This window comes from Ptiloglossa arizonensis, chromosome 3 (assembly GCF_051014685.1).
Source record: "Ptiloglossa arizonensis isolate GNS036 chromosome 3, iyPtiAriz1_principal, whole genome shotgun sequence".
Lineage (NCBI taxonomy): Eukaryota > Metazoa > Arthropoda > Insecta > Hymenoptera > Colletidae > Ptiloglossa > Ptiloglossa arizonensis.
In genome coordinates, this window is record NC_135050.1 from 30,092,771 (window position 1) to 30,118,525 (window position 25,755).

A 25,755-nucleotide genomic window follows, 5' to 3' on the forward strand; every position below is an offset into this window, starting at 1 on the left:
ATCGGAATCGAAAAATAATCGTTCGCGCCGTGGACGAAACGGCCGGGAATACAAAGGGAGGAATTTACGGCTCGTCCCGTTCCGTGGACGGAAAAGTGTAACGCGATACAGAGACAGGTTTTGCCATTCGCGCGTTTCTCGTCCGCGGTCTCTACGGTTTGTTATCTCCGCGGTCGAATAATTAAAGCCCGTTTTTCGTCCGCGCATTGTAATTAATGAAAACTTGAAACACCGGCGAAAACTGGGAAAAATAACAGCATCGTTTCGTTCTCGTTTTTCCGCTCGTGGCGGGATCGCGCCGCCGGGAGAAGCGCGCGTCTCTCGCTACCGCGTTTTCGGCAATATTGCCGCAACCCCGCGACGCTCGTTAGTTTCCCCGCGACGCGCGACATCGCCCGATCTACGAATTTGCGAACGAGGAACCTTCGGTGAAACGCCTCCGTCGGCCGAGATCGCGACTTTTCGCTTCGCGCGGGGATCGGTAACATCGTCCGACGATTCTCTCGAAAAACGCGTCGTCGAACGATCCGTTCGGACGTATACGACCGGAATTTTGCTCAATTAACGGCCCGATGAAACGACCGTCGATAAACCGAGGACGGTCCAAGTTTACGAGAAAACCGCTAAAACTTCCCTCGAAAGCAGACACGTCGAAACCCTAAAGGCGCAAAAGTACAATCGTAAAGACACTCGAAACTCCCCCACGAATCTCTTCGCGCAATGTTATCGCGAACAGACACGCGCCCCTTCGCGTTTCCCCGAACCTCGGGGCGAAAAAGAAGAAAAAAGGAAAACCGAGCTACCGGCAACAATAAACCCACCCTCTCGAGACAAGTTTCCAGCGGTGCGGCGTTTAAAACGCCGTAAACCAGAGCGTCCGTCCGAAAATTTCCATGAATTTTTTCCGCGGGGGAGTATTACCTTAAACAACCCTGTACAACCGGTCGTAAGACGCGCAAAAGGGGCTCCGGTTTGTTCGCAAATCCGCGTTTAACCGGCAGCACGGGCTCCCGCTGCATTTTTCTCCCGGAGACGTTTCCGGCATCGGCCGAAACTCGGCTTCGCGACCACTTTTCTCGGAGAAATCGGAGTACACCGATTACCCTGGAAAACGATTCTCGTACAGTTCACGATCACCCTTTTCGAGAAACTCGATTCTCGTTTTCGAGAAGACGAACGTTCGCGCGAGAAACGATTCGAGACGAATCACTACGAAGGAAGAATCGGGGCGGTCGAAAGTTTGGTCGAAAAATGTTCGAGGGATCCACCGTAGTTTCTATGGCGCGGGATTTTCGAGCAATCGTCGCGAAGCGAAATCGCTCGAAGCTCGCAACAGGCGGAACCGAATAATGCCCGTCGCTGGTTTCCACGAGCGAGTAGGACCCTTCTCGCGATGCTCCGATCCGGAAGAAAGCCGAAGGAAAGTTCCCCGGTCCGGGGTAGGCGGCGCGTATTACGCCGAGATAAAAAGTTTGCCACTCGTTGCCAGGAAATAAAACGAACCGGCGAACCGGCGAACCGGCGAACCGGCGAACCGTCGAACCGACCTCGGCACAGAGCCCTCCCCGCCGAACGGCCCCGGGAGTTTCCCTAGCCACGGCAACCGGTCTCGAACGCGCGAATCGACGAGACGCGCGCGTCCTTCCCCGAGTGCGCTCCAATCTTTTCGCGAAATAAAATCGGGTCTCCTCTATCGGCGTTACGAGTACCGTTCTACAATGGGGCGTTCTCGAGATCCTCGCAACGCGCCGAGATTTCGAGTATTTTTCACGAGGCTCTCGGTGTCTTTCAAACCAGAGCCGAAAAAATAACCGTAGCCAGCGCGCGGTTCTATTACCGATTTTTCTATTCGAAGAGCGTCGACGCGAAAAGGGACCTCTTTCAAGATTTCGATCGAGGAGACTCGCTCGACGAACGGATCGTTTTTAACGAATCTCGAAGTCACGCGCGCGCAAATACGATCGACGAATCGAATTCCGCGTCCACGCGCGGAGCGAACGCAGCCGGCCTCGGTTCGTCTATTCGATTCGGGTTCCCGTAGCGGTCCGAAAATGGATGGAATTTTATTAAATTCTATCGCATCCATTGCGCTCCGTCGGGATCTGTTTGAAAATTTGGAAAAAATCGACGAAATTACGCCGTTTTAAAACAGCGCGACCTTTCGCGTACGCGTACGCGTTCGCTCCTGTATCGGTGAACGAAAATCCGGGAGATTGAAAAATAAAAGAGTGACGCGACGGGTCGGAGATAATCTTATCGACGGTACGTACACCGTATTTCGTCGAAAAACATCGAGTCGTCGCGCGCGCAAAAAAAAAAAAAAAAAAAACGGTAGGCGCGATACTTTCGTCCCCGATGGGATTTTTTCGACGGGACTCGAATACTTTTCCGTATTATCGTCCATCGATCGATCCGCGAAATTATCGCCGATATTTTCCCGAGCGAGCCGTGGAGAAGAAAGAACGAGAGAGAGAGAAGAATCGATCGGTCGCGCGTATCCCTTTGGAGGTAATCGCGACGAGTTCGGCGACGTTGGTCGCGTCCGGCCGTTCGTAAAATTCCGGAAAATAAAGGAACGAATAGGGGCCGAGTGTTCCGCCAGCGGGAAAAGTGCGAGGGTATAAATTACCGAAACGAAAAGGAAGAGAACGGGCACCGCCGAGGTGGAAACGCTTCCCCCGTAGGGTTGGAAAAACGCGAGGACCGGGGGCGTAACTTCCGACGAAAGGTCATTCGGGAGGGACGTTATCTCGGGAGGAAGCCGGGAGGGCTCTGCGCGGAGAGAGTACGGTCACCTCGTAAGATCATTCACGACTCGGAGAAAAAGTTCCGCGAGCACGGAGATTAGTATCTTACGCCGGGTCCGTGTATCGACCCGAGGTTACCGCGCGCACCGCGGAATTGCACTCGGTTCCACCGCTTCCACCGCTTCTACCGTTTCCACCGCTTCGTCGTCTCCTTATCTCCGCCCAGCCTGCCCCCCCCCCCTTTCCTCCCCTCGTTTTCTACCTGTTCCAGGCACCGGAGCAAGCTTCTAATTATGAGGAATTAAGAGGTAGGCCGGGGATACGGACCGGTCGCAATTAGAACCGCGATTCGTGCGCTTGTTTTCGAATAAATCAGACTCGGGGAGGTTCGGTGAGTCTGGCGGATCGCCCGCCACCCGGGAAGAGCCGTGTAATTAAGCGAAATCGTTGTCGGGAGCCGCGTTTATTCGATAACGATGTTACGCGCGCGACGCCGAGACTCTGGATCTTTGAACGCGAACAGCTCGACTCGAGCGTACCGAGTTCCGCACCGTCCCTGGAAAATCGGGCAATTATTTACCAGCGATCTCCTCGAACGACCGAGAAGATCCCCGAACGCTCTTCCGAGTGCCTCGGTTTCGAAACCGGCGGTAAAAGATAAGACGACCGCGACCGGGAGCCACCGCGCGTTTTCGAATTCCCGACTCGAGCGATACTCGCTCTGCCCCTTTCCTCGCGGGAAGAATCCACCGCGGATCCACGGGCTAACTGGCAGATTTACGTTTCGATAGGATCGGTAATAGGGCCGCGCGATATTTAACGGTTACGCGGGGATGCACGGGTCCGTTGTTTGGTAACCGTGGCGGTTTCTAGGTCCACGGTTCGATAACGTTATTGGAACACGGGCGCAATATTTAATACGTATATCGATGACAAATCCATTATTCGAGGAGCAAAGTGGTATAGGTTCACGGTTCGATAGACTCGGTGGTACATAAGCGTTTAATAGGCGCGCTGGCATAGGGGATTTACTATTTAGTAACCATAATTGTCCGTAGTCTCGCAATCGGGTAGGATAGCTTACCGCGCGAACCCGGCGTATAATTTGCGCGTCGTTGCAAAGGTTCGATCGCGAAAATCCGACCCTTTTGCGCGAACGGAGAGCGAATTTTTCCATTTTACATTTTACGAGAACGCGCTCGAAGTCGGCGAACCGGGTACGCGGAAAATATCGGTTTCGAGTTGGACGCAAACGGGTGGGTCGTGCCGGTTCGAAAAAGTTCATCGTTACGCGGCAAGAAATTCGTCGAACGAAAAACGCAGGCCGGTTCGGTTCTCGTTGGTTCGCGAGGAAACGGTTCGTTTCGCCCGTAAAGCTCGGTATTTCGTTCGGCGAACAGCGAACGAAGCGCCGTTCGTAAAATCGTTCTCGTCTCCCATCGAAGAACCGTAGATTCGACGTTACCTCGATCTCCTGGTATTCGTCGCTCGGTGGAACTTTCGCGTCTTACCGTTTCGCCTGTTTCGTCAAGCGTCGCGACGCGATCCGTCGCAGCTACCTCCGGCTGTTTCCATCGCGACGCGTATCGACGCCGCGATCCACGCGACGGACACCCGTCCACCGTTTCGCACGAGCGGCCAATTCGATTCGAAACCATTAACGATTCAGCCGCGGTACAAAAACGATACGCGTCCCGCGCGTTCGCGTTTGCTTTTCGTCCGTTCGCAATTACATAAATTTTCGGCAAACACGATCGAACGCGCAACGCCGGGTTTCCCGCTATTTGCGTCAAAAGTCACGGACGTCGGCTCTTTTCTCCTCCCGTGAAATTTATTCCGCTCGCGATCGCTCGATTCGTAACGTATCGAGGCTCGACGCTCGTTGCCCGCTGCCGCGTTCCGATTCCGCGAGGAAACGATCTCCGCGACTTTTCGGAGCCGTTTTCGGCTTACCGAGTCGTCGAACGCGGGATTAACCGGCAAAGGGCAAGGAGAGTCTCGTTTTCGTTCTCCGTTCGGCGACGCGAAGCCAGCCTCGAGGAGGTTCGCCTCGAGGGTAGAGAAGACCGAGGAAATTCGCTAGGCGTTCGTTTGGTCGCGTCGCGATCACCCACTCCCGTATCGCAGTCTCGCGTTTTCTTCGCGCCGACCGTGTTCCACGAAATTGCCAGAGAAAGATACACAGCGTCGCACACTCACCGCGTAAATTGTACGCGCGCCTCGCCCTCCACGGCGCAATTATCCGTCGAAGAAGTTCCAAGGAGGACCGAACGCGGAAGATACCGTTCGCAAAATCGTTTCGGAGCGTCGAGGTCGCGAAGAAAACGCGAGTTTCCATCGGTGCTCCTTCGACGAACGATCGCGCGAACGTTCGAAACTTTCGATCGACGGGCCACGCGCTCGAATCGCCGAGAAGGCTATATTTTTCCTCGAAAAACTTTCGCTCCGAGCGTTTTCGAACAATGACCCGTTTCGCGTTCGATTCCCCGGAAACTTGGAAACGTTCCGAGTAGCTCGGGACGGAAACGACCACCGTGGAGGACGAAATCTCGGGTCAACGTAATTTCGAGAAAGTTATTACGAATATAACGCGCGCCGCCCACGGTTCTCGGGATCCGCGAGATTGAAATTCTAGGCTAGATCGTCAACGGAAACGAGAAACAAGCGAGGCCAATGAGAAACGTCGCTCATTTGCGCCAATTATTATTCCGTCGCGATCCCGCGCGCGCCAGCCACCGGCAAGAAATTGCTTCGCGGTTTAAATAAAAATTGCATTTTTACGGTAGTAATCGGGGAGCCGCGTTCGTAAGTTTCGTTCCGTCGCGATTGCGTTGCGTCGCCGGGAAGAAATTGCTTCGCGGTTTAAATAAAAATTGCGTTTCCGGGTTGGTTGTTGGCTAGTCGCGATTCGTTTCAGAGCGCGGGGAAACGCGTCGGGTTCGCCGTTATTTCCAGCTCGTTGCCGTGTAAATCCGAGCTACGATATCGCCCCACCGGAAACGAAAGACGAAAACGCTCGAATCTCTTTCGCGAATCTCGGCCGTTCGAGCCAAATTCGATGGGAAGGAGCTCCGATCGTTCCGGAGAAACTTTACGCGAACGCTGCAAGGTAATCGTCGCGCGGAATTCTCGCTCGGTGAATCCGGAGGCGTTAAAACTCGCCTCGTCGTCGTCGTCGTCGTCGTCGTCGTCGTCGTCGTCGTCGTCGTCGATCGGTCCCTCCTCTCGAAAGGAACCAGGTCGGCCGTTCGTTCGTCCGGTCGGGTCGCGAACTCTAATTTCGCTTTCGGCGATTAACCGAATCGGGAGGCAGGACGAGTCGCCCTGGAAAGCTCTCGAGTTCGAACCGGTGCCGCGCGAGCCACTGAATTTATGTCGACGATTAGACCGCACTTAGAAATTGCGGCAGAGCTTTCCTTAATTTCCGCCAGAGGTCGAAGGTCCCGCGTCCCCGGGGACAATTTCAAGGGTCCGTGTACCCGTTGCGTGTACCGTGCTCTCGAGGATAACCTTTCGACCCTCGAAGCGACCGAGAGTCGCGGACCGACGGAAAGAAGCCGCTCCGCTCCCTCTCTCTCGTACCGTACCCCGGCCCGTGTTCCGCGCTCGCGACACCGCACTGCGGAGAAGCGCGAGCCCGGTTGAACGCGCTTCGCTCGACGAGGAACCTCCGCGAGGCAGCGCGTGCACGCTCGGAAACTCGCCGAGCTTCGGTGCGCGCCGGATTTCCCGACGAATCGGGAGACACGGATTTCCGGAAGCTCCGAGAGTCCAAGTACCGAGTACGAGCGAGCGCAAAGTACCGAGAAGGAGGGAATCGAAAAGTTTCGGAGCGCAGGGTACCGGAGCACGGCCCGCTCGAGGAACTGAAAGAGTTAGAACGAGGCGAGTCACGGCGGACCGTTCGGAGACGAAACGGTCCCGATGCCCGAAAAAAGAGGAGCGAAAAGTTAGGAGAAGCGGTCGAGAGCACGGTGCGACGGAACCGAAAGATCCGCAACCGGGCGGAGAGTTCGATTCCCGACGGAAGAGCAAAGAGCCGCCCTGGCAAAGGAGTCGAAGACGCCGCGTAATCGGACCTCAAAGAGAGGGAAGAGCCCACGGAACGCTGGAAACGGAATCCAATCTGGAGCCTCGAAGGAACCGGAGAGGTTACACCGAGTTACGGGACGTCCTATAGGGGAAATCGAGACCTCGTCGAGCGGCCGAGGAGCGTCGCAACGGCGCACGGCGCGCGGCAACGATCCGCTACGGGAAGACCACGGTGGAACGGTTCTCCTTCCGAGAATCAAAGGGATCGATCTCTTTTCCGCGTACAGCTCGAGTCGATAAATCCGGCGTACATCGATACCCTCCCGTTCCCTCGCTACCAAAGACTCGGTAAAAACTAATCTAAATAACGCCAAGCTGCGTTTCAATTCCCGATCCGTTTGATCTCTCGACCGCCGCGAAGCAATCACGCCGCGCGACCCCCACCGGCCCGGCACGGCTCGGCCCGGCCCGGCCCGGCCGGCGACCCACGCGGTGGGTGCTCTTCCTGCAATTTTTTTCATCCCCCTCGTCCATCGTTATTTTCGTTCGGCCGTGTTCGATGCCATCGACGATCTTCATCGAGGCGCAATCATCTTCCGGAAAGGTATCGGAAGGTCACGTTCCGCGGGACTGCACCGCGGGCTGCATACGAACCGCGAGACCCCTCCCGACCCGACCCGACCCGACCCGTCCCGACTCGACCCTACCGTTGGATAACCTTTGATTCCGGCGAGAATCCCGGACCGGTTGGGAACAGACCGGCCTTTCAAACGAACGAAACATATCGAGCGTTCCTTTCGGACCGTTCCTTTTACGCCGCGCCGGAATCAGAAATCCACCGAGTTCGACAACGCGCGCGCGACCGCCCTTCGGGCCCTCTTTCGCTCGTGCCATCGACCCGACGCCAACGCCGACGTCGTTCGCCGATTCGAACCCCTCCGTGGTACACGGATACGCGCCGAAAGACGTTCGATCTTTCCGACTCGTTCTTCCTTCCCGAGTTCCCTCGAATTCGGTACCGAGCATTATTTACAGGGACGAAATCCCATTACCGCGCGTAACGCGCATCAAGGATCGAGAACGAAAAGAAACAGAGAAAGGGAGTAGCTTTCGATGACGGACGGGTTAATGTTCGATGGTGCGCGGTATCTGTGCACTGTCACCCGAACGAACGGAGAAGGCGAGATCTCGTACTTCGAACGCCTCTCGCGAGAGTAAGCTACCGACGCGACGTACTCGCCGGAACACGAGAACGGGGACTTTTTTTTTTCTTCTTTTTTATTCCACCTTCGAAGCGGTTCCCGCGTGCCACTGTGCGGTCTTTCTAGCTGGTCGCGCAGGATTCGGGTAGCCGGTAGTCCCGCGCGGAGGATCGTCCGCGCGCAACCGCTTCCGTGTAACCCTTTGCGAGGACCGCTCGGGGTTTGGCGCCCGACCGCGCTGTTTGTCTCGCAAATGCGATTTCGTAGCCTTCCCCGAGGTCGAATCGCGTTAGCGTTTAGCGTTCGATCGAACACCGAAGCGGGTCTCGCGACCGCGATCCAAGCTAGCGCGCGTGCGCGCACGCGTCCACCGTAACTTTGTGCGACGAGCAACTTTCGGCAGAGGGGGACCCCGAGTGGTATATTTTTCGGTAAAGTACCGGCTCGAGCGTTCGGTCGATCGGTCGGTCGGTCGATCGGATTACGGTTTGCCACGTGTTCGTCGCGTTTCGCCGGGACAACGGTTCGCCTCTCGGTACGATTACGGCGTAATAGGATCGGGATAATTAAAAATCGATATTTACGCCGCCTTTTCGGACGATGGAGAACGCGAGGGGCCCACCGTCGCGTATTTATAGCCCGCCGGCACTGTCACCGTAACGATCCTAATAAACTCCCGAGCGTCGATGTTGCTTCGTAGTTTCGCGAAATTTGTCGCCAGGGTGCGCGATAAATCGCGGTTAATTGGCACTATCGCTTACGGATATAAAACACGCTTAGCGAGGTTGTCCTTTTATTTTTCGGGAAACACCGCGACCCCGGGGAGCGGATGCACTTTATAGATTTTCCTCGTCGGCGTTCGCCGGGGACCGAGGGAGGTTTTTCATCGTCGAGGAACGAGAGGTCCGAGTTCGGTCCGGGCGAGGAGCGGAAAATATCGAAAACCGGTGTTTCGAGGCCGATCCGAAACGGTGGGTCCGAAACGATTCGGAATCTTGGAGCGAGAGTCGAAAGTTTGGACGCGAGAGCCGGCAACGGTTCCGTCGCGACTCGAGGGAGGAACGCGTGGTAGTTTGTCCGCCGGTCGGCTCGCATCGAACGTTATTTTCGCAGTTCCGTCGCGCTCGCGTCGAGAACAATACGTTCGCGGAATATATTCTCGTCGGTCCGGTAGTCGCTCGAATAAACACGTATCGCACGAGCCGTCGATTCCTTTCGCGAGGAAACAATACCGTTCCCCTTATCGCCGGCGGCGACTCCTCGAATATCGGAAACGACCGGCTCGGCAACGGGGGGTGACGGAGAAAAGCCGCAAGTGGCGCGCAACCGGGGGAAACTCTTCCGTTCTCTTCGGCTCGCCGGCGTTGCCCGAGTTCTCTCCTACCTCGCGACGACTACCCCGGAATTTGTGCGAAATCGACCCTCCGTGAACGTTCCTCGCTCGCGGTCCGACCGAAAAACACCGAGCCGCGCGGAAACGGATTCTTCTCGTCGCGCGAACCGGGCCCGGTAACGCCGCGCGGAAACTGTCGATCGCGAGCGGCATCCCCCGGGCTGTTCGATCCTCGCGTTCGAAGAGGTCCGAAACTTCGAACCGGTCCACGCGACCCTCGACGACTCTCGACGGAGACCCCGTTTTCGCGACGCGTCGGAAACCGCGAACATCCCTCGAGCGACGATGTACCTCGACGCGGTATCGCTCGCGAGTTCGACGAAGGAGGGTGCCGGCGGAAGCTCGCGCGGATCGTCGATGCGTTCGCGAGAATAAATTCGCAAGGTCCCGCGCGGTGAATAATTCAGCCGAGCGTCGGGCGTCTAGGATCCGCCACGCGTCGCGTAACGTTCCACGGAATGCATTAGCGCGCGAACGAAACCACGCGGGACGCCCTTCCGTCCTCCTCCGGCAACCGGGAGCACGTTTCTCGATTTTCCTCGAGGTTTCGCGCTCCTCCGGATCCGCTTTCGCCTCCTCGACGAGCTTCCTGCGGGAGAAACCCACCTTCCCCGTGCATCCGTGCATCCGTGTTCCGTTTTGCGCCCGACGCGCCTCGACGACGACCGACCGTTCCCTGTACGTTTTCGACGCGTCCGTTCGATGCGCTCGTCGAAACACCGACACGGATTTTCGACTCGACGACTCGTTTTCCGCGCGTCGCGAGGGAGACGGAAATCGACCGGAGAACTTCCCGAGAAAACTCGGAACTAGCCGCGTCGCTCGAGGGTTTCCTTCACCGAATCGCCGCAAAGTTGGAACGTTTGGAAACCGAGCGTGGAGTTTTCGAACACGGGTCCGAAAAGACCCGGCCACTCCCGAAGAAAGAGCGGAGAAGCCCAGCCTTCGTCGCCGGCGACGCGAATAAACGACGAATTTGTTCCACGAGGAGGGAGAACGACTCGCGCGAGGATCCGGCTACGAGAAGAAAAACGGAGAGGACGTCGCGGAACCGAGACGGAGATGCAACGAGCTCGAGGGGAGAGGAGAGCGGGAAGAGGGATTACGAGCGGGGAGAAGAGCACGGGACCGGAAGGAGATAAAGATTAAAATAATGGAAGAGCGGGGAAAAACAAAGGAGGTGGCACGGGTCGTGGACGAGACGGGGAACAACGGTCGGGCCTAACGTAGGAAAAAGGGTCCGAAGAAGCACGGGGAAAGGGCGTATTCGTTTCCGACGTAATCGGAAGAGCTGCTTCGCAGCGCGCGACGACTAATGGAATATCCTTGTACGACGCGAACGAACCGAGCGGAAACTGCCGTGGAAGTCGGCCGAGGACTGCGAGACTTCGAAATTCGAGCACCAGGGAAAAACGAGCCGGGCCGCCGATCGACTACCGCGTTCCGCCCCGATACCGAGATTTACCGCCCGTCTTCCCTCCGCCGATCGTTCGAATCGAATCGCCGTTGGCGAGCACCGCGACGATCCGACGACGTCTCGAACCTTTCCTCCGATCTCGCCCGATGGACCTCACCCCGTGTACCACGGACCGATGAAACCCGACGTCAACTTCGAAAGCTTTCGCGGACTCTCGTTTCGGTGTTCGTCGCACGAGGATCGTCGAAATTAGCGCCCGAAAGACGGAGGAAACGGCCACGGAAAAGGGGTATAATTTTTGATCGCCTCCCGTTACCGGTCCCATCGACGCGAACGATTTCAGCGACCGCGAGCTACGCTCTCCTTCGAAACGAGACATCGAGGCACCGAGCGGTGTCTCCAACGCCGTCTGTGTTTTCTCACCTTCCTACGAACGAAACGCTGAATCGGTGCCGGCTTATCGCGCCGACGAAGCGGGAAACCGAGAGGATCGACGATAAACGAACGGGAACAAATTCGGCCGAACGTTCGATCCAGGACCCCTCGGATCCACCGCCGCGATATCGCGCGTTCGCGTTCAACGTTTCCGTAGAAGAAACGGGCTGCGTCGGACGGTTCTCGTCGAATCGTCGCGCGTAGTTTACGCGTTGTTCGTCTCGTTGATCCGGCGCTGTATCTCGCGCGACGAAAGCTGCCCCGTGTTCTCGAAACCTCGCTACCCGTGGAGATAATTTACGACCGCGTCCTCGTCGAGACATCCGTTCCCCTTTTTTCGCGTCTCCCCGGCGTCTCGGTTCGCTAAGAGCTCGCGTTCGAGCGACCTCGAGGTTCCTCCTCGCTTTAATTCCGGCCCGCCCCTTCCTTCCGTCTTTCGATGCCGCGAACCCTTTGGAATTTCGCGACGATCGCTCGCGAATTCGAACGAGTTCGACGAAAGTCCTTTCGGAACACCCGGTCCGTAAGATTCGATTCCGTTTCCAGGGTATCGGATTCAAAGGTGTCGCCCGATCCCCGGTCGTCTTTCGACGCGAAGCGTTCGCTCGAACCCCTCGACCGTTCTCCTCGATCCTTCGTTTGCGTACAAATTCTAGTCGAGTTTCTTATCCGGCTGACCGTCTTCCCCCCTATTTTTCAAGAGGAAAAATCTCGAAACGTTGCCGAAAGTTCGGACCGCCTCCCGGACGAACGACCAATCGGGAAATTAACGCGGAAAAGTTCCCGCGAAGGGAGTCGCGGAATCTCGAGAAGTCGAGTCGCGTCGCGCGGTTGTTTACGAGCGTTTATGGTCGCTCGAGTTTCGCGAACGGCGAAATGACCGCGGTGCTCCCTTCGGGAGCAATTTAACTTCCGTTTTCGTGAGTTTTCGGCAAGAGCGGGCGTGCCCGGAAGACGTCTCGCGGAACAGAGTTCGCGAATAAGTCCAATTCCGTTTAGCCGGCAAGACGAACGACGGGACCGTTGCGACGATAACCTCGACGATCGAGATCGTGCCGCGCGCGTACAATGAAAGTCGTCCTTTCGGACTCGCGACGCGAGGCGACGCGACGCGAGAGCGCGTTTTTCGTCGAATTGCGGGAAACGAAGCCACCGGACGAGAAGCAAAAATTACGCGGCGACCGAGAACGCCGCCCGTTTCGCGAGTTAAATCAACGTTAATTCTCGTCCCGTGTATCGTTCCTCTCGTCAACTTTTCCCGCATAATACCGCAAATTTCGTTATCCTTTTAAAAACGCTCTCGCCTACCCGGACGCGGGTGCGCGTAAGTTTAATTTTACCACGATTATTTCGCAACCTTTACGACGGTCAAACGCGCGTCTCGAGCTCGCAAACGGCCTCCAATTTTAATTACCGCGAACTATCCCGCGTCTCGTCTCGCGCGATACGTGCCCGCACCCTTCGCCGCCGCCGCCGCCGCCGCCGCCGCCGCGGCACGTGCGCGTAAAAACGACCAAGAGCCGGAAAGGGCGGACAGACAAAGGGATTCGTGGGGGACTTTTATATCGAAGCGTCTCCCTCGAAGGAACGCCGCGCCTCGACGTCGAAATTTATTTACCGTCCCCGACGACCGCCTCGTCGCGCGCAACAACCGAGCGGAGTGCGACAGGAACGCGCGCGAAATTCCAACCGTACGAGTTCGCGCCGTTCGATCGATTTTACGCGATTACGCTATCGCCTCTCGACGAGTTCGAATCGCCCGCGTTTCCCTATCGGTAAACTTTCGAGCGCGTCGTTCGGCGAAGAGAGAAACCGGCGAAACGATCGTCGAATCGTCGACGGAAACGCAATTTGGTTCCCTTGGCTCGTTCGGTCCCCTCTGGAGGTTCTCTACGAGCACGGTGGTCCGTTGACGCGGTGCATAAAGTATGACGCAATCACACGCGCGCCAGCGTAATAATAATAAGGGGGTGCGGGTGCGGGTGCGGGTAGGAGCGCGTGTCACGCGTGGCCACCGCCCGACACAATGTAACTTCCTCCGAAAGCGACATCGTAGAAACAAAAGATTCAATTTTACAGAGACGCGCTCCATCCCCCGTACCCCGTGCGGCGCACGGTTCCTCTCGTCGAGGGTAGTTCACGGTACTAACGAGCTACCCGTTCGAGGGTCCCCGGTACGCGCACGTTCCACCCCCCTTGCTCCGTTTTCGGTGGTAATGCGCGTTTCCTCCGTTTCGGTCGACTACGACGCGCGGGGGTGTCGTTTCGAGCGAGAACGACGTCCACGGAACAGACGGGGGAGAGAAACGCTCCGATAGCGCGCCTTTTTATCCTCCGAGCGACGCGACGCGACGCGACGCGACTCGACTCGGTCGTTCGACGTCGATCCGAGTTTTCACCGCGTCCGATTTCCGTCGGGACGACGAGCATACCGGCGTTCGCGAGTCTTTCTTCTCGATCGGAAACCGCGGATCGCGAAATTGCGAGAAAACCGATCGGGAATTTACGACCGGGCGCAATTTTCGTTTCACCGGAAGCAACGCGACTGCGAACGAAAAACGAGAGTACGGGCGCGGAAAGGGGAAAAAGAGACGTCGAAGTGACGGTGGAACGCTGCCGCGCGGAAACGAAGATCGGTTATTCGCTCGCAAGGAAATAGAAACGCGACGAAACCCCGCCGAGTGAAAAATGGAACGAGACAAGCGGAACGGAGGAGACCCGGAGAGACGGCGATCGGTGCAAGCCCGGGAACGCCGGATGGAAATGGGAACCCCGAACGACGCGCGAACGGAACCGGAGAGATACCGATGCCCCGGAGAAAACGAATCCTACCGCCGACCTACGAACCGAGAATCCTACGAAAACGGAGTACGCACCGCGGAAAGAAGATTCCGAGGATCCCGAACCGGGCGAAAGGCAACGCGACGTCCGAAACAAGGAAAAGAGTCAGCTTCGTCGAAGAGGACCGACCGAGACACACAAGGACGAGAAGAAGAAACGAACCGAGAAAATCCCAAATGGCTGGAAAAACCGAGGGGCCGGAGCTGCGCGGAAAAGGGAACCGGAGGGAATACGCCCTCGTGGACTCGATGCAACGGGACACGCACAATGCGACGTCGGACGAGGGACCGCGGGACGCCAGGGGACGCAAAGGGACGCAAAGGGACGCAAAGGGACGCCAGGGGAGGAGAAAACGAGCAAGAGGGCGAGAAGAACGGGAAGGGCGAGCCGGCGCGCACCCTTCGCGTTTACTGCAGTGCCCTTCGATCCGTGGATATTTTCGACGAGATTCGACCCTCGTCTCGTTTCTCGCGCGCTAATAAATAATAAAGCGCCGCGAGAGAAATGTGTCGTAACGGGCACCCTTCGAGAGGAAACATCCGGCGACGATGTCCCGTCGCTCGCCGAGATTTTATTTAGTTTTTCGCCTCGGGAGGAAATCGCAACGTCGCGCACCAACGATACTCTTATTCGTATTTCGGGGAAACGAAACGAAGACGAAAACGAAATAACCTCGAAACGCGCGCCGAATCGCGAACAAGAGTACGTTCCGTCGAACTTTCTCCATGGGAACATTTCCTACGGGGAGGTGAAAACGTTAAACGCGTTTATCACTTTCGCGCCTCTACCGTCCCCGAAATCCACCGAGGGAGTAGCTGCACCGAGGAAGGATCTCTTCGGTTCGTTCGGTCGTTCGCGTTTCAAAAACGATCCGGGGAATCGGAAGACCTCGTCCATCATGCGCGACACAGGGGCATTCACGCCGCGGTCTATAAAGACGGCCTTTAAAGCGGACAATGCGCATTACGTACACTCTGGACGGAGGCTGATTTTATTGCTCGGCATAAATCACCTTTCATCGACGCGTATATCGAGAATAAATCGCGCGGCTCGAGGAAAAGTAGCGGTACGCGCCGGAGGCCGAGATTCGCGAAAAGGGATCGCGCGGCGAGATTCGGTTTCCCGTTTCCCGTTTCCAGTTTACCTCTTCGTATCGTTGCGCGACAACGGTGCCTCTCGGGGCGATTCGAAAGACCGCGGATGCCCTCGAAACCGCCAATGAATTATTCCAGCGGAAAGCTCCCTCTTTATCGCGAAAGTCCATCGAATCGCGGGAATGCACGAAAGTGCATCGACCAGGGGACGACGCGTGCGAACGGTCGCTCGGACCGGTTCGTTGGCAGCCTCGAGATCGAGGCACGAAAATTCGCGATAAATCTCGCGGCTGACTGCCGGAACACACACGAGGAACGCTCATTTCCGGTGAATTTCTGGTCGGCGGACCAAGAACACTCGAGACCGCTCGAGGTAAAAGGGAACCGATCGATTTCCGTCGCGTCGGAACGATGGCTTCCTTGTTATCGACGCGCAACAACGCCGGTCCACAGATCGAAATCGGTGTCGCATCGCCTCGCATCGCTCGCGCGGAAACGCCATTTTTCTCCATCGAATATCGCGTTACCGGGTGCACGGGAAAACGTTCGTACAGTCATTTTTCGCTGAATCGATTACACGAATCGGAACAACGAAACGGTGGACGCGGATACTAGCGTGTACTCACCGAAACGAAACGGACGAAACTGGCGAGACGGAATCACGGTGTCCTGCGAACAAACGAACGAAAACTTCACAATTACTGTTTACCGAACGAAACCGTGCAAACGTTTGCCAAAGCGATCAAAAATTTCCAAATCGAAACATCGAGTCGCGGTTATCGTTTTAAACGATCGCCTCGGCAAACTTTCATCGCAACGGACGTTTCGTTCGACGACTCTCGCGATGCCTAGACACCGATCACCTTCGCGCGGCTCCTCGTATCACCGATTTCTTATCGCGCAACGGCCAGAAATCGCAACGCGCAAAGCCTCGCGCGGCGATACGTTTTCCGTTTATCCGCGAGTCACTTACAAACCGCACCGTTCGCGGCATTCGAGATTCCACGGAATCCTTTATCTTCGTCGATCGTCAACGTGCCTCGAATTTCTTCGGAATCCTCGTTTTCCTTTGGAAACTCGTCGGGAAAACTTTGCGTCGCGCTCGATCCTAGCGTTTATTTCTACCTCGTTTCGGCCGGGACGAAAATTAACTTTCCCGTTCGAGAGAGACGACGTTTTTTATTTAGATATTCACCGACTCCTTCTCGATCGAATAGAACGAATAAGAATTTTCATCGAACTTTTCGTGGAAAATTCGCGGACAAAGGGCACGCACGGAGCGGGCGTTGAGCCGATATTAATTAAAAATTACGCTCGTTCCGCGAGGCTGGGCGTTTCGAGGACAAAGCCGGTCTCGCGAGGGTTCTCCTTCGAGGAGCTTTCTATTCCCCATTGGCAACTCGTAAAACGCTGAAACGGCAGATTTCGCGCGGCCAATTTATTATCCCGTTTCTCCGCCTATCTACCCGGGACAGGGTTCCCCTCTAATTTTTATCAATCGTTCCCGGGCTTTTTTCGCGTTTTCCCCTCTCGATCTCCGTTCGGTGGGGTCGCGTCGAAACGAGCGCTGCGCGATCCGCGACCACGCGTTCCAAATTCATTTTACCGGAACAACCGCGTCGCGCATTACGACCGTTATGCTCGCTACCGTTTCCACGTTCCGACTTGCGAAGAAAAATCGCGATCGAATCGGCGATCGCGCGCCCGATCCTCCAACGTTTCTCGAATCGAGGCGAGAGACCGGTCGAACCGGAGAGAGAATAGTTTGGCCGTAGATTTTTACGGGCCGCTTTCCAGCAGGCAAATCGCGACAATTTCGGGGGCCGTCGATGCGGAAAATGAGTTTCCGGCGCGGCGGAGTGTTCGCTGGATATTCGCGAGCCGAGATACGATCCTCTCCGTGCGAGGAAAAACGCGAGCCGCGCGGTGTTATCGGCGGGCTCGCGACGCCGCGAAGAATCGAGACAAAATTAAGGACCGCGCGGAAAAACGACGCCCGTTAAAACTTTAGACGTAACAAACTTTCGCGAGCTCTGCCCGTGGAACGTTCGGACGTTGTCGAAACAACCTCGAAATAACCTTTACGGGGACCTCTCGAGGAATCGAACGGAGCCACGTTCTCCGACCAAGATTCGCCTCGCGAGGGCGAAAGCTACCGTTCTCTCTCGCGTTTCGACACCACCGAAATACAAACCATCGACCAGGATGCCCTTGTTTCGAGCTCGCGAAAAATATCGTTCGAAGCGAGAGCAAAAAATATTTTCGTCCCGAAAGGCGGCTCTCCCCCTCGATCGAAACGATGTATCGTTTTTCGTAAACGATCGTAACGGAAATTACATCGCCGGGAAAACGCGAACTCGGTCGAGGTTATTTTCTACCAGACGGATCGAATCCTCGCGGAAACGTCGGGCCCGCGACTGACCGAATTAACGTTCCGAGCGATCGAATTCGCGGATAATGATATCCCCCGTTCCGTAAATTTTATTCTAGATTTCCGACGTATCGTTTTTCGCCATTATCGTCCGCCGGTTGTATTTACGAAATTCCGTTCCATCGAATCAATTTACATCGACGCGGTTCGTTCGGTCCGGTTTTTCGACGCAGTCTCGGAAACCAACGCGCGCGATACGTCGTTACAATTAAATTAATAAATCACAATGTTGCCACGGCAAAGCGTTTCGCTTTATACCGTCCTCATTATTCGATTGCCTTTATTAACAATATCGGCGTTGCAAATGAAACGATACTCGATAAATTCTGTCGATACCTCGCGCATATTACAATCGCGGAACGTTCCCGGGATCGTACGCGAGTGATTACCAATGGACAAATGACGCGCCCGGGAAGGCGTAAGTGTTTCGAATTTGGTTCGCAACGGACATAATTCAACGAACAAAGGTTCGACGAACGATCCTCGATACCCCGCGTCCCATCGTCCCGTTTATTTTCTCGTTTATTTAATTTTCCCCTTGTTCTTTCGTTCTTCCGTGCTCGCGATTGTTTCCGCGACGAATACGCGCGTAACGGACGAATCGAACGAACGAACGAACGAATAAATAAATGAAAAAGGACGCACCGATTTCTCGTCCTCGAGGACAACGCTGGTTCGGTTCGCCGCGTAAAAAAAGGTTCCGGTCCGTCGTAACGAGCCGAGCCGCGTTTCGAATCGAGCCCGTTCCTTTGACCGCTCTTTCGCTCGATGGTTCCCTTTATCCGCGTACGTAGCCGACTACCTATCCGGGCGCGTTGATCTCGAATCGCGGACACTTTTATTTCCGGCGCGCTTTGCTAATTTCTATCGAGTCGACGATTCAATCGCTCCCAGGTTCGCGCGATGCGTACCACGCATCGCTCTCTATCGGCGTTCAACGCGATTTACGAAACACGCGGTGCTACGTTATTCGTTAATTTGTATCGAATTAACAATTTTATCGATTGCGTACTCCGTATATTTTCGACGCGAATTACAAAACGCTGGAACGTGTTTCGTCAATTAGAAACAAACGGATAGCGTATCGTTCCTTTCTGCTCGGTTTTCGACGGAAATTATCGCGCGAACGACGCGGAAGCGGCGGCGGCGCCGGCGACACCTCGTCCGACGAAACGTCGATAAATTAAAACACGCGGACTCCTCGATTTAATAGGTTTCCAGGTCGTCGACCTCGGCCACGGTTTCGCGAATCGCGCGTTATCGATATCTTTGACCTCGACGAATCGAGAGCGAAGACAACGCTCGTTTCCGCGAGCTACGAGCCTCGAGCCTCGAGTCGGTTTCTTCGTCGAAGAAACATTTGCGACGAAATCGCCGGAAGAAGCGTGGCCTCTGTTCTCGAGTTTCGACGGAACGGACAAACGTTTGCTTTCGAGGCGCGCATCTCCGAGGAAAGAGAACGCTCGAGATCGAACCTCGCGAGATTCGATTCGCACCCGATAATTTCAACACCGCGAGAGAACTCGTTTCGATTTTTTGCGCGTACGAAAAAATTACGCGAGAAAAACCCGGAGCGTTCGAACCCGGCCAAGGCGAACAGGGAACTCGAAACGGAGGGGAAAACGCCGACGAGGAAATTCATTCTCGAAATCGTCGTTTACCGCGAAATCGAGTAACCGTCCGGCTCCCCGAGACGACGAATCCTCGACGAGGGTAACGACCGCGCATTGCGCGAAAAAAAAAAGAAGCGAAACGAAAAGACGGAGAGCAACGGAGGCAGACTCGATAAAAAATTGTTCGAGGAGAAATTTTAGCGGCGCGAAGCTCGAGGTTTCTTCGCTCGAATTCGACGACGCGTCCGTGTCGGATGGAAGAACGACGAGAAAATTAACTCGCCGGGAAAACGGAAGAATCGGAACGGGGAATTCCGTGCGCGATAAGACGCATCGGCGATATTCCGTTGATAAATTGCGATCGCTTCTGGCGGTACGATGAATTCGGGGCGAGAGGGAAACGGGGGTCGCGCGACAAAGCCGAAAGGAAAATGGGAAACTAGGAACGCCCGGAACCGGTCGAACGGAACGGGACAAATAGCGCGATCGAAGAATTCGAGAACGGAGAGTGGAGGAAAATCGGTGACCGAACGAACCAAAGAACGATCGCGCGCAACCGGCGACAAAATTATACGATCGGGGAAGCAACGGCGCTGAGGAATCGAGAGCCGAGGGAAATATAGCCCCGCGATTTCGAATCGAACGAAACCAACACCGCGAAACCGAGCAAACGAGCGGGAATTTACGAGCGATCGACAAACGCGGGAAAACCGAGGAAGAATTTTTTTTCAACGATTTTTCCTTCGAACGAGTACCGCGATATGGATAAACACCGTACGAGGGCGAAGTTTGCTCGGCGAAAACGATCAAAAACGCGAAAGAACGAAGGGAAAAGTTTCGAAACGATGTTTCTTCTTCGGAGAAACGGGTATCCCGTAAAATCGAAGGAATCGCGAATCGAAATTTTCGAAAAGGGGTTTTCGAGGTCGAGGTTCGAGAAGGTAAAGAGAAAACGTTTGATTCCACTCCGGGGTGCTCGTCGGAAAGTTTTCCTTTGTCGGCGGTGTCCGCGGGAAGGACAAAGTCGGAGAGAACGCCGAGTTGGCGTACAAGTTTTAGTCGGTACGAGTAAAGCGTTAGCGTTTAAGAAAACAAGACGAGTAAATTTTCCACCATGGGAGCGAAAGCCTCTACCGGCACGATGCGGTCGCCGCGAACGAGAGAGAGAGAGAGAGAGAGAGAGCCGGAGGAAAAGTCACGTAGGCCGCTTTGGTCCGACGACGATGACGGAGACCGGACCGACGTTGCTGCTCTCGCAGTCGTCGAGACATCGAATTATCGCAAAGTTTCCAACGGGCCCGGAATACCAATGAATCCGCCGCGACGACCACCACCACGACGACGACGACGACGATTCCGTTCGGCCGATGCGAGGATATCGGCTGCCGGACGCGTGGACGCTTGGACGCTTGGACGCTTGGACGCTTGGACGTTGCCCCGGTAAAATGCCGGATCGCCGGAACTTTCTTCTTTCGAATCTTCTCCTCGTTTCGGATCGTCGAAACTCGGTTCGATACTTTTCGGAGAAGCTCGACGAGGTTCGCGATCAACGCCGCCAATTTGCATTTCACGAAAACGCTTCTCGACTCCGTCGCGGCGACCAGGAGGGGCGTCCCTCCTTTTACGGAACTTTGCATTCGTTCCCCGAAATTACCGGTAGGTTCTCGCGCGCTCTCGAGTCTTCCCCGAGCTCTCCCCGGCTTCTTTCTTTCGCCCCTCTCGAGAATCCTCGACTTCCTTCGACATTGTTTCCTCTTTCCGGGACTCGGAGTAATCGTTCTTCCCGACTGCTAGCGCGGCGCGATCGCGAAACGCTCGCGAAACGCTCGAGGTTCGGCGCGAACTTCTCTCGGCGCACCAAACGAGTATTCCGTTCCGGGAACGTTCTCGTCGCTCGCTTCGAACCGGAGAACCGCCACGTTTCTATCCGGATAAGCGTCCGGAATCAACGAACGAGAGATACGCGATATCGAACGAAAACACGGGATTCGTTGTCATAGAAATATTTCGCGACCAACGAATCGATATCCGACCGTCCGATCGAATAAACGTTTATTCGTTATCTTTCGTTGGAACAAAATTTGGTCCGTTTCCGCTTCGAAATCGGGGACAACGTCGCTGTCACGATCGACGACGTCCGAATTTCGTTCGTGCTCGGTGGGACGGTTCGACGATCGACCGATAACGTTCCCGTTGCGTAATTTCTGCCAACGATCCGTTCAAAATTCCGTTCGAATTTACTCGCGACTTTTTCCGAGTACAAGCCACGTTCGCTATTAGCGAAACGTTGCCCCGCCGGCATCGAAAGTAGCCTCCTCGGGCTCTCGGGAAAGGCCTAACGTTAAACGCGACCTTTCGCCGCCGTCTACGCTTCGCCTTTCGAACTTCCTTCCCCGACCTCTTCGATTCGACCACCGGTTTTCGATACTTTTCCAAATTTTCTTCAAAATCGAATATCCGCCCACCGATCGCTGTAGTTTGCGGATCGAACGAAAAAGCGAAAAAATGATAATTTTTCCGAAACGAGTGAACTCACGAGCGGGACGAGATTCGTAGGGACGAGACGCGGGGGCCGGAGACGGACGAAAAATCGTAAAACCGTGCGCAGAGGGGGTTTCGAGGGTCGTCGAAACGGAAACGGGACAAAGGGAGGGGAAGGTGAGAGAGGAAGTTGAGCGTAGAACGGACGATTGGATTAATTTATCGCGCGGAAACGTTACCCGGGGAGTCTTTTTCCTTGGACAAAAGAGGGCCGATGGTGTTTCTGGCATTCCGCTCGGACGATCCCGTCGGTGTAAGTACATACCTTCGAGAAACGATTCGAATCACGCTCGTCGAACACCGCGCGATGCGAGGCGATTCGATTTTGTATTCGCGAAGCTTCCCATCGCGACGGAACGCTCGCGCGCGTAACGCGCGCGCTTTCGTCTCGACGGACCCGGTCCGGGCACCGGGTGTACCCGAAAGCGGTCCACCGATTTTTCGAGAACTACCGAAAACGAGTCGAATATCCACCGGGTGAAAGTGGAGAATTTCGCGGAACGATTTCGACGCGGATCGACGCGCCCGAGGTTGCAGAACCGAGTCGATAAATTGTATCGCGTCGGCCGGGAAAAAGAGTCGCTGGTCGATAATCCGCAAGAATGTCGCAAGAACGAGACTGCTCGACCGATTCCGTAAAATTGTTCGTCTCGCGTATCGCTCCCGAATTGTACGAGTGCCGTTTCGGGTCACTCGCATCTCCAGAAGCTGTTCGTTCTCCGTCCGGCCTCGGCTCCTCCTCTCGCTTCCTCCATCCGGGTTCCGTATCGCGTCGTCCTCGTTTCGCGGCGAGCCCGGCGATATTTCAACGCGTCGGAGAAAGAACCGGAGAAGGACCCCGTGTTATCGTAATCTGCTTTCCGAACGTATCGCCCCGTTTGTCGACGGCATAAAGTAATCGTTCCTCCAGTTTCCAGTCACGTCACCAGCTCGACGAAAAGACGACCGAAGGTTGCGCGACTCCGCCGACCGAAACGGCCGTTAGGGTAATTCTCCACGGACACGGAGAAAATTCCATCGAAAATCGAGAAAATTTTAGGCTCGCGCGACGTCCCTCTCTTTCTTTCGTTACTTTTCGCTGTTCGCGAAACGAAAGAATATACTAGGAGACGCGAATATTTTACCCGAACGGAAGACGACTCGTTCGCGACGTTTATTCGATCGGACGCGCGGGTCCCGTTTCGTTCGTCGGATGCAAAGTATTTCGTTTCGCGCGTGAAATTCAACGTTTCGTTCGACGAGTGGCCAACGAAAAGCAACGGCCGGATAAAAATTCCATCCGTTCGCGGATACAGCTCGCGTTCGCTTTGACGAAACTCGGCCGGACGATTCCGTCTTACCGACGGCCGAGCGGAACGATTCGGACCGACCGTACCCCTTTTCGAACCCGAACGCCAATTGCTCTCCACGAAGCGCCCCTTTTCGACGACCTCGAACGCGACGAGAGAACCAAACGATCGTTTTTTTATACGAAATCACGGGAACGACGCAATCCCGGCAAAACGTTCGCGTTTTCTCACGAAGCGCGCCCGAGCCAACGTTTCGATTTCGAGTACGCGTCGACGCGCATCGTCGTGGATGGTCGTAATTCGATGGTCGACGTTCCACGGGAACGCTCGAGATCGAACTACGTCCACGAGAGCTGCTACGCGGTAGCCGGAAGAATTTCGACGAAGAACCTCGAGAATAAATTTCCTTCGAAAGGTCGTACTCTCGGCCTTCGTTCCGAACGAGACGCGAATCGCTAATCGCAGCAACGGCGAGCATTGCCCGTAAAAGGAGAGGAGATCAAATTTTCCAGGTTTTCGCGCGACGGATAATAATCGTCGGGGTTCGCGTATTAATTTTCAGTAGGACGCGATCGCGTTAGAATACGTTCCCACGATTGGACGGAATTTTACAGGTTCGGTTATCGCGTTAACGCTTTATTAGAATTCACGATCGACGGCTGACGCTATTGTTTCCGGAGGGGTCGTTGAAACGATTTTGTTGCAAGCTGTCGATGCTTCCGCGTTATCGAACGACTAAATTAATTATTATATATTGCCGGTATTCGAATCCGCGCGACGTTGATTACGCATCGATGGCTTCGTATCGTCGGGGAACGATAAAAGGGTAGGTGAAACATCGGCGAGGAGATTCCGGTCTCGCGGAAGGAAAATCTTGTGGATCGTAAAGGCAAAATGGAGGGAAAATGGCCGCCGGTTATCGCGCGGTACGTTCGTAACGTACGGGGAATACGGTATCGGCGATTCTCCATTTTGCGTCCAATTTCCGACTCGAGGTTTTGGCAGTTTTTCGCGGGCTCGGTTTTCCGCGGCCGAGGTTTCCCCGTGGTTCCTATCCCCGAGAAGAAAAAGCGCGAGTAGAAGGCGATTCGGAGGGTCGAGAGGTCCGTTCGGGTACCTTTATCGGAGCTCCCTTCTAACCCGGCTCGAGTTAACGGGAAACGATCCGAGAGACAAAAATCGGCCGTACGGATCGAGCTCGGCCTCGAACCTTTTCGTAATCCTAACCTCTTCCCGTAATCCTCGCTCGGAATCGTGCTCGAACCGCATCGGGTCGCGCGATCCGAGCGATCCGAGCGATCCCGACGGACGCGAGGTTCGGGACCTCGGACGGAGGACCTTTCCCGCCCCGTAAATCCGTTCTCGAAGCCGATCTCGAGACCGGAGAGCTCTCGGCCTTATCCCGCCGCGAGTTTCCTACGGCTCGTATTTATCTCGGCGTTTCTCCGTCCGATGCGCCCGACGCGTCCGACGCGTCCGGATCGACCGAACGACGAATTTAACGACGGGATTGTTCGTTGATCGTTCGTTTCGCGTTTCGAGTCGGAAAAATCGAGGATAGTCGGCCGCGAACGACAAAGGGCGAGGATTTTCCGAGGGCGAGGTCCGGGGACGGAAAGACGCCTAACGAGACGATAGATTCGTTCCCCCCGGAGATCCCCAGACGGAGAATAACTCTCATCCGGAAAATATAGACGCGTTCGAACCCGATCGCGGCACCGATCGGTAAATTCTTACGGCGGGTGGTACGTGCCTCCGATAAGAAAGAGGGAATCTTCGATATCGGGGTCCCGGATGAATTCACCGCGCCCGAGGACCTTCCTTTTATTTTCCAAAGAGAGACGAACGTTCTTAATTTCGTCGGAGCACCTTCGCCGGACGGACGTCGGGGCTCTTTCTCGTTCGCGTTCCTTTCGAGCGCGGCACGACGCGAGGGACAACCTCTCGTTCCCTCTTCTTTCGCCGGAATTTCTTACCGGAAGCAAATCGTCGGCTCGACTCGTACGCGGACGAGGTTACGACTCCGTCGTCTCGAACCGGACGACCAGAGGAGACGAAATCGTCGCGCGGCGAAAAAGATTTCGAAACCGTGCTGGACGCCCCGAACGGTCGTTCGACGGTTTCGCAAACAACGGACTTTCGTCCACGGATCGATTCGTCGCTGGAAAATTTCGAGGAATGACGCGCGAGAAGCCAAAGGGAACCGCCGGTTGATCTTCGAGGAACGAAACGGAGGCAACGAACCGCGACGTTGGCTCGTTTGTCTCCGGGCGGGGTATCGATCGGTCGCGGATCGAGAATCGGAGGTAAACGGGCCGCGAGACGCGAGAAACTTATTCTTTGGTCGCGCGAGTTGCCCGATTTGGCGCAAACTTTCCTCACCCGGTATCGGTAAAAACCGGTAAGCTTCGATATCGATCGGCGGAGAATTAGTCCGGGATCGTCGGACGACAAAGGGGTAGCCGGTGCGCGAACAACGGCCAGGGAAGAGAGGAGAGGTTCCCTCGAAAGGTTCGTCGCGAGACGAGGAACGATCGTCGATTCGATCGCCGGATCGGAGCAACCGTCCGTCCGTCCGTCGATTTAAAAATTAACCCCGGCCGCGCTGCAGTACGTCAGCGTCGATTTTCCAGGGAGCTCCTCGAGCCGGGTCTCCGTTCTTCTCTTCTCTTCTCTCCTCTCCGCGCGGGGTTTTCCCCTTTCTGTTTACCCTCCGGTCG

At 55.5% G+C, this 25,755-nt stretch overlaps 1 protein-coding gene across 11 annotated transcripts in view; it reads right to left on the reverse strand.

The window, feature by feature from the left end:
• Ph4alphaefb (prolyl 4-hydroxylase subunit alpha-1) overlaps positions 1–25,755 on the reverse strand; it is a 243,083-nt gene that overhangs the window by 77,436 nt on the left and 139,892 nt on the right. For 3 of the 11 annotated variants that reach the window (XM_076307705.1, XM_076307700.1, XM_076307701.1), the window contains exon 3: positions 15,788–15,830. The exons of the other annotated variants lie outside the window; for them this stretch is intronic. Coding sequence is in view for 1 of the 3 variants with exons in the window: in XM_076307700.1 (XP_076163815.1) it covers positions 15,788–15,830 (43 nt within the window). In the remaining 2 variants the exon portion in view is untranslated. The remainder of the gene's footprint in view (positions 1–15,787; positions 15,831–25,755) is intronic. 11 annotated transcript variants of the gene reach the window in all.